Source organism: Mastomys coucha, unplaced genomic scaffold (assembly GCF_008632895.1).
Source record: "Mastomys coucha isolate ucsf_1 unplaced genomic scaffold, UCSF_Mcou_1 pScaffold15, whole genome shotgun sequence".
Classification (NCBI taxonomy): Eukaryota; Metazoa; Chordata; class Mammalia; order Rodentia; family Muridae; genus Mastomys; species Mastomys coucha.
In genome coordinates, this window is record NW_022196897.1 from 116779796 (window position 1) to 116788730 (window position 8935).

General features: G+C 48.3%; 1 protein-coding gene across 2 annotated transcripts in view; it reads left to right on the forward strand.

The window, feature by feature from the left end:
• The first annotated feature begins 445 nt into the window (after nt 1-445).
• Nucleotides 446-8935, forward strand: part of Mavs (mitochondrial antiviral signaling protein) — a 17415-nt gene continuing 8925 nt past the window's right edge. Inside the window, exons 1-4 of one of the 2 annotated variants that reach the window (XM_031371950.1) lie at nt 446-576; nt 5175-5353; nt 6978-7155; nt 8143-8312. In XM_031371950.1, the coding sequence (XP_031227810.1) occupies nt 5237-5353; nt 6978-7155; nt 8143-8312 (465 nt within the window). In that variant the 5' untranslated portion in view covers nt 446-576; nt 5175-5236. Of the gene's footprint in view, nt 806-5174; nt 5354-6977; nt 7156-8142; nt 8313-8935 lie in introns of both variants that reach the window. The other variant, XM_031371949.1, reaches the window with a different exon arrangement.

Sequence of the window (8935 nt, forward strand, 5' to 3'; positions counted from 1 at the left end):
TTTGCTGCATCCAGTTCCTACCAGCCCGGCTGGTGTCACCTGGCTAGGCAGCCACGCTCCTATGACATTTTTTGCGCGACACCCCACATTTATGGAACACTGGAGACATAGGAGTGGATCACACGAAGACCCTCTCTTCTCCAGCACTTTGCTAGAAGAGCTGCTTTGCCTGAGGAACATAGGACGGATCCTAAGAACACCAGTTTTCTGGGCTTCTGGAGTTCCCCTGGAAAATGTTCTAGACCAAGCAGGAAGAAACTCCTTATGCAGCTGCAGGAAATTGGAAGAGCCCCGAGGCAAGGCCTGCGGGGCACTAGCCGATAGACCAGCCGCTCCGGAACTTTGGGATTCATCCTGGTTCAGCTCCGCCCAGGCATTCCCAGCCCAGCCAACAGCCAGATTTCCAACTCCATCACCGTGAGGCTCTGCCAAGTCAATGCTTCCGGCTCCACCCCTCCCTCCCCACGCCTGACCAATGGCCGCGTGGCTGGACCCGCCCTGCCCCGCCCCCTTCATCTGGGAGGGCTCTGCACGGTCGAACGCGGTCAACCTGTTGCCTAGTCTGATTCCTTCTTGGTAAGTTCTCAGCGCGGGCGTGGGTCCTCAGGGCTCTGTGCTCACTGAGGCCCTTCTGGAAAGGGACCTTGGGCACAAGTACGCCTGGGAGTCCGCAGGAGCGCCCCGGGCCTGGACGCGCGGGGTCGGAGAGGCTCCTGACCGGGATTAAGGGAGAATGCGGTCTGCCACAAACGGATTCGCTGCCCCGGCAGTTCCTTGAGCCGCTTCCAGTACCTTTAGCAAGCAGGTAGGTGGTGCAGAGCGTTTGCCCAGGCTGGACAGAAAGAACCTCGGAGTGCCCCCTGCCTCTTCCAGGCCCTGGTGACTCGAGCGAGGCCTGGCCGCGAGTAACGAACGACCTGTGGCAGCCGCTCCAGGGAGTAGGCCTGCCAGTCCGGGTTACAGCCTGATCCTGGATCTGGACTGTTGTAGGCAGTAACATCTGTTCAAAACACCGTCCCTGCACTTGGAGACCTGAGTCCGCCAGGAATCTAGTCTGAGGCCAGGAGACTTGTCCCTCGGGAGTGTGGATATTTATTTCCGTGACCTGGACAGAAGCTCTGTGGAAGTCAGGTCGGAAAGCTTTACTGTGTCCAGGACACTCTTGCCATCTCCCTTTCTGGTATAAGAAAGGGTCTGATATAAGAAAGAAGTTTGAGGAAAAGGATGAAAACAAAAGAAAGCAAAAAGCCAATTTTCTTTGGATACTGGGAAGCTTCAAAAACTTGAAGGGCATTCAGCCTCGATCTCAGAACTCCGGTGAATGTCAATGAGAGCAGCTTTGATGGCTGAGAGACTTTTATTCCTTCAAAGAGCCTAAACGCTGCATCTTCTCACCCTATAGTCCCATTCCCAGGCAGTGACTTTGGTGTAACGGTGGGCTTTGTGGCTTTCCTGCTGCAGGGACCTCTATGCTGTTAGTCCATGGCAACAAATCTGGGGTACAAATTCCACACTGCAGGTCAGCCATGTAGCTTGGTATCACTTCCTCTCTTGTGATCGTGTCAAAGGACTTAAGTAGAAGAACCCCAGGCTGCTTCTGTTAACAGAGAACCTTCAAGAAATGAATAAATGTGAGCTTCCTCTGCTTTTGGTGGGGCTACATGCCACTCCCCGTCCCCAGTCTGCATTCAGACTTGTGGTTGGACTGCAGAAAACCGCTAATTTGACTCACTCCTCACAGGCACATCTTTCTAGATGACCTGGGAAAGGAGGAGAAAGGGTTTCACCAGGCTAGCCTCTACAGACATCTCCTTTTTCATCTCCTAAAGGCTCACCAGACTTCAATCTTATATCTCCTTCATCTCCTGACCTTCCATCCATAGCTCTTCATAGAAATGTAGCATTTGGTAGTTAGCAGTGCCAGTGCGAACATGGGCTGAGGTCACTAGGCAGGACTGGCATCTAGACTCCCATGCGGAAGGGGCCTGCATCTGCAGCAACCATGGGTACTCTCTGCACTGTCTCTCAGAGGCCTCACAGTCCGTGGTGGGCACTTGTTTCCCTCTTCTACCCCTTCCTTCTTTCCTGAACAATACTCTTGGAAACCAACAACTTGTTAAACGTGTCAAAATGGAGCTCTGAAGGGCCGTCTTTCCCTGGCTTCCCACTGCTTTCCCTCGAGTAGTAAATGGCACCTTCCTTGTCCCACCTCCCAAGAAGCAATGTTTGATCCCCACCCCACCTCCCATGTCCACAAAGCACCAGGAATATAGCTGCTCATCCCTACCTCTGTTGCCATCCCAGCCACACCCATCATCACCCTCTCACATGGCCCTGACTTGTCGCCCTTCTTCCATCCTGGGCTTCCCAAAGACCTTAGAACCTCCAGAGAGTACTCTACAGTGCAAATCAGAGCCCTGGCTCTCCAGTGATTTCCCCCATATCACACCAAGTAAAATCCAAAGTCCTTCCTACAACACCTTACATGCTGGTGGCCTCTTTGACCTTGACCTCTGTCCCTCCCCTCAGAGGTGTTCACTCACCTAGTTTCTCTTCACTCCAAATTCCATCCCATCTTAGAACTTTGGCATCTGCTTTGCCTTCTGCCCAAGACTTTTCACAATGGAAATTCAGTGAGATGTTACCAATCGGGGCTTTCCTAGATCACCTCTGTTTAAGCAGGGAATTTTCTCCTGGAGTTCTGTTTTATTGTCTCCTTTTACTTTCTTCATAATCAGAATTACTTCCTGAGCTTGTCATCTAGGTATTCGCTAATGGATCTGGTACCTGTTCCACTCCAATGCCGCTCCAATAAATTAGATGTGGCATATCTTGTCTTTCTTCTCCCCAAGTTGGAGGACAGCTAAGAGACAAGTAAACAAAACCGGTGATTGCAGATGGTGGTACTTCATGAGTAATGCTTGCATTTAAGGCACTGTCAGTGTTTAAATGGTGAGATGTCTCAGTAGGTAAAAGCGCATGCTGTGCAATCCTGACAACCCGAACTCGATCCCTGGAACCCAAGGTGGCAGGAAAGAACCAAATCACAAAAGTTGTCCTCTGATTTTCATGTGTGTGCTGTGACGTGTGTGCACACATTCACACACCCATCATATATCTACAATAATAAATGAGTGAACATAGAAAAGTGGAGTATTTTTAAGAATGTAGGCTTAGAGGGCCTGGAAAGAAGGCTTAGTGGGTAGGGGCACTGCCTGCTTTCCCAGAGGACCCAAGTTTGAGTCCCAGTGTCCACGTGGCAGCTCACAACCATCTGTGGGTGCCCTTTGCCAGTCTCTGTAGGAACATGGTGCACAGACATACATGCAGGCAAAACACTCAAGCACATAAAATATAAATAATAAATCTCGGGGCTGGAGAGATGGGTCAGTGGTAGGAGTGCTGACTGCTTTTCCATAGAAAACCTAGGTTTGATTCCCAGCACCCACGTGGCAGCTCACAACGGTCTGGAACCCCAGTCCCAGAGCAGCTGATGCCACCTTCTGGCGTCCATGATTACCAAGCTCATAAGTGGTGTGTAAATATACAGGCAGGCAAAACACCCATACACATAAATAATTTGAAAAAAAAAAAACTTTTTAAAAAATATTTAAGCTTAAATCTCAGAACTATGTTGTACAAGCTCTCTAAATCATTTAAAGAAATTTTTAAAAATTTTTTTAAATTAAAAATGTCTGAGTATATACTGAGTGTGTGCAGGCTACAAGAGAGTGTCAAATCCCCTGGAGCTAGAATTACAGCCACCAGATGTGGATGCTGGGAATAAACCTTGGGTCCCCTGGAAGCAGCAAGTAAGTAAGTGCTCTTTTCCACTGAACCATCTGAAAGAGTGGTTCTCGTGACCCCATTGGGGGTCAAACAGTCCTTTTACAGGGGTCGCCTAAGAACATCAGAAAACACTGACATTTACATTCTGATTCATAACAAGCAAAATTGCGTCATAAAGTAGCAACAAAATAATGTCATGGTAGGGGGTCACCCAATATGAGGAACTGTATTAAGGCTTTCAGCAATAGGAAGGCTGAGAACACTGCTCTACACACCTCTCCACTAGTGCTCTTTTCCATGAAAACATTAAACCAGCCCTTCAGCCCCTCTCTGAACCATTGTACGGAAACGGCTAGTAATTTACCCTGCAGCACAAAGTGACTTAATTATGGTGGAACTTGGTTTCCTTCTATGAGAACATATGTATGTATATTTGGCAAATGGTGGTGGTAGGCCTACATCATCATCCAGAAACAACCTGATCTGAGAGACCTTAGTTCTTTACTCTTCTTTTTTTTTTTTTTTTTAAAGATTTATTTATTTATTTATTATATGTAAGTACATTGTAGCTGTCTTCAGACACTCCAGAAGAAGGAGTCAGATTTGTTATGGGTGGTTGTGAGCCACCATGTGGTTGCTGGGATTTGAACTCAGGACCTTCGGAAAAGCAGTCGATGTTCTTAACCGTTGAGCCATCTCTCCAGCCCCAGTTCTTTATTTCTCCATCTGTATGGTAGAATTATTCTACTATTATCATATGGGCAGCTCTTGTTTGTTTGTTTTCAGTATACCCTAGAGAAGCAACATTTGTAGGTAACTCTTATACTATCCTGCCTTAGTGGTAGGAGGGGGTCCAGTATACTTCACAACCTCAGCAGCTAAGGACACATGCGATACGTCCTGTGTGGGAGGTAGTTACAAACCCTTTGTAATAGTGATCAAGCCCAACAGGCAGAAGTGGGTTCTAGCTTGCTAGCTCTCTGCTCGTCAGTTCACTTTTAAGGAGAACTTGAGAGCTTCCTGGATATAGTCAAGGATAAGACGGGTTATTTAAAGAAGTGAAAGATGAGGGTTGGCCCAGCAGTTACAGTGTGCTGCTGTTCCAGAGGACCAGAGTTCGGACCCCAGCACCCACATCTGACAGCTTACAACTGCCTGTTACTCCAGCTCCAGGGGTTCCAGTGTCCTCTTCTAGCCTCGCCAGGCACCTCCACTTGTGCACATATCAACACTCAAGCATAATTTTTAAAATTAATAAGAGAAATCTTGAAAAAAAGAGAAAGAAGTAAAAGTTAAAAGCCAAGATTCTAGAATCTGAGAAAGAATTGTCTTCCTTTTCCTCCAACCACGCCGCCAACTTATTCTCCTGTCCGTCTTTCTTCCAGTCCATCTCTCTCAGTCCATTCCACCCTCCCAGGGTCGGAGTCACTCCAGAAGCTGAGCAGCCATGACATTTGCTGAGGACAAGACCTATAAGTATATCTGCAACAACCACAGCAAGTTTTGCTGTGTCGATGTTCTGGAAATCCTGCCTTACCTGTCCTGCCTCACAGCCAGTGACCAGGTGAGCGAGGGAAGCCACAGCTGGCCCGTGTACTGAGCACAGGGCTGTACAGTCCATGTTTCAGCCTGGCCTAGCCCTTCTCCCAAGTCGGGGCCAGCTCCTCCTTCCTCTCCTCTGAGGCTGCTGTTGGCCCTGCTTTTCTGACTTTTAGCGTATTCAAGTTGTTTTTTTTTTTTCTGACCTTGCTGAATTCCTTTCCTTTTTATATTACACTCAAGAACATAGCAGGAGATCAGCAGGTTTCCAGGCTCTGGCTCCCTATCTTCCAGAACCTTCTCTTTGTTTGTCCTGGGGCCCTGCTTGGTTTTGATTCGTTCTCTCCTAAGACCTTATCTTGGCATGGAGTCTGCAATTTCCTATCTGAGGCCTCTGAGCCATCAGTGTCTTACCACGCCAGGACATGCTGCAGGCCTACACTCAGCAGCCAGTAAAGTGGCCAAACTGGGTTTATATTTTGGTTCTTCTCAGATGGGATGGGCTCCTGTGCTCCAGAGCTGCCTCTGCCTGTGTGCTCTTGGGGCATGCTGCTCTAGGTGGCTCGGGGCTACTATGGTTTCTTGTGCAGTCTGTGGTGCAGATACCGTTACAGCGCCGGGCTGGGCAGCTAGGCGAGCATGCTGACCTCACCCTATGTTGGACATTCTTCGGGGCACCCAATCATCTAGCTTGTAATAAGTATTTCCTGTGGGTTGTCACTTGCTTTTCTCTTCCTCTCTTCTTCCTCTTAATCTTCTTTCAAGTCTTTCTCTTTCTTTTCTTCTTCCTCCCCTCCACTTCCTTTCTCCCTCCCTCTTCAGACAAGGTCTTATTATGTAGCCTAGTCTGGTCTTGAATTCATAATCCTCATCCCTTAGCCTCCTTGGTGTTAGGATTACAAACTGATTGATCATTTTCAAGTGGGAATCCAGTGAATAAACAATACTATAGCTGCTGTCATCTTTCTAGAACTTCCCCAGAATGCTCCCCTGCCTTGCTTCCCATTCTCGGTTCTCCTTCCCTTACTCTGCCCCTTTCAGAGCATGGTTGCTGGACCTCTTTTCCTTCTCTCTCTCTTTTTTTGTTGTTGTTGTTTTTGGTTTTTGTTTGTTTTGTTGTTTTGTTTTTCGAGACAGGGTTTCTCTGTATAGCCCTGGCTGTTCTGGAACTCACTCTGTAGACCAGGCTGGCCTCGAACTCAGAAATCCACGTGCCTCTGCTTCCCAAGTGCTAGGACTAAAGGTGTGCGCCACCACCGGCCCTCTTTTCCTTCTCAACTCATTCAGACCCTTTTCCTTGCTTTAAGGGCTGTCAGAGTCAAGTTCTCTCCCTCCCCAATGTTGCTTTGCTCTTGCTCAGCCTCTGTCTCCTCATCTGTAAAATAGGGATAGTCATAGCATTTAATGGGACAATGCCTGCAAACCTTGATGTGGCCATAGCCTTTTCCCGGCAGTTCCCTTTATTGTTGTTCATTGTTCCTCACATCATACTTGGGCTACCATCGTGGCCTTGTCCAGCCTCTCACTCAGTTTCAGACAGCTGCCTACTTCCTGTGGCTTTCTTAGTGTCCCTTTTGTAGTAGCTTTCTTCTGAGTAGAGAAAAGGCTAGGCCACCTGGCCTGAGTAGGTTAGCTGTGCTGTCTTCCAGGATCGACTACGGGCTTCCTACAAGCAACTCGGGAACCAGGACACACTCTGGGAACTCTTCAATAAGCTTCAGCGCCGGACTGGCTGGGTGGAGGTCTTCATCCGGGCACTGAGGATCTGTGAGCTGCCTGGGCTGGCTGATCAAGTGACTCGAGTTTATCAGAGCTACTTACCTCCTGGTGAGCATCCTGCCCTACCCTTCTTCCTGGGCCATTGCCTGTTCCTCTGGCTTGCAGTCTCTCTCTTCTTTCACCCTCTCTGTCTCCATTACCTTCCATTGTAGGATATACCTGGGTTTAGATCCAGCTGAGCCACTCACTAGGTATATGTCCCTTTACCCATATTCCTTAATTTTTGAGTCTGTCACAGTGGGACAAATGGCTACATCCCTCATGTAGCTGCACTTAGCTGGGGTTCCCCATCTTCCCTATGCCCAGTGTAAGACACCTGCCATCATGTTTGTGGCTCTCATGTTTGCCTTCCTACCTGTCCTCATTCCTTTTGTCTCCATCTGTACAGAGTGTAGAGTACAGAGTCTACACCTAATCACTTTCCCTACTCTCCATTTCTCTTCCCTGCCCCAAGGTTGCTCTGAGAACATCCTGGTTTGTAACGATAACACCCAACTGCCTGGTTGCCCCTTAATTCCTCTCAGTGTCACTGCCAAGTCATATAATCAGAGGGAGTTTAGTATTTGGACTGCAAGAGAAGATCTGGGAAGAAAAAACAAGCCAATCTTGAACACACCATGTTTGCTTTTGTTTGTCTTTTCCTCCCTTCTTTCCATGTTGGTCTCTTCTTTTGTGGATGCCTTGGTGCTCTTTCAAATAAGAAGTGGCTATGGTAGGGTCAGAGATGGGCCGTGGCAGGGGTCGGTTGGGATTGACAGCTGTGAGGAGAAAGCCTTGGGACAATGGAGGAGAGTGAGCATAATAGTCAGGCTGGTGAGAGCCCCATGCCCTTCCTCCCCCATCTTTGTTGCCACCTTTCCTGTCTTTCCCAGCTCTTCTTTCCCTCCAGTGATGCTTTTTGTGTCTAATGAGTCCATCCCATATCAGGGCATGGAGTTACTGAAGGGAGACTAGATGCCCCAAAGCACCTAGGTCTCTTCTATTACCAGGGTACCTCTGATTCTTTCTGGACCTCACTAAATCTTTGTACCTTAGGGACCTCACTCCGCTCCCTAGACCCACTGCAGTCACTAGCCGTTCCTGCCACGCTTTCTGGACCTTCTGCATTTGCAGCAGGCCACAACATCCCTGACAATGGCTTCCGAGAGACACCAAGTTACCCCAGGCCTGTCCAGGACACCCAGCCACCAGAGTCCCCAGTAGAGGTAGGTCCTCACAGTCTGTTTTAAGCTGCCTGCTTCTGTGTGCCTGTCTGCCCACTTCTGCCCACCCAGCCTTCCAGAAGGCCCCTTCCTACCTCCTGAAAATCATGTTCATTTCTGCTAAGAATGCTGGGGTTCCCTAACTAGCTACCTAACTGCTGGCCTGACCTATGGCCCCCTTAGCACTCTGTGTCAGCTAGCTAAGAGGCCATGGTTTTGAGATCTTTGCATTGGTCATGTGACATGTTGAGCTGGGTGAAAAAGACTAGAGGGTAACCAGATTTGAATGTGAGAGAGGTGATACAAGGGCTAAGGAAGTCATGGGTGGGTGGTGACAGCTCTTAATTATCAACTGTAAAGTCAGGTGTTGGGAAGATAACTAGTTGTACTGAGATGAAGTAAGTTAGCCATGGGGAATAGAAGAAACCCTAGGCCTAGACTATGGGTCTGAAGCCAGAGGGTCTGCGCAGAGACTGCTGAAGAAAGGGCGTGGTTACAGAGCCAGGCACACACATGTGGGTAGGGAACTTGGGCAGTGCCTACTGTTTGTTTGCTTTGGTTTTTTTTTTTTGTTTGTTTGTTTTTTGTTTTTTAATTTTTTTTTAAAACTTTTATTGCATTATGAT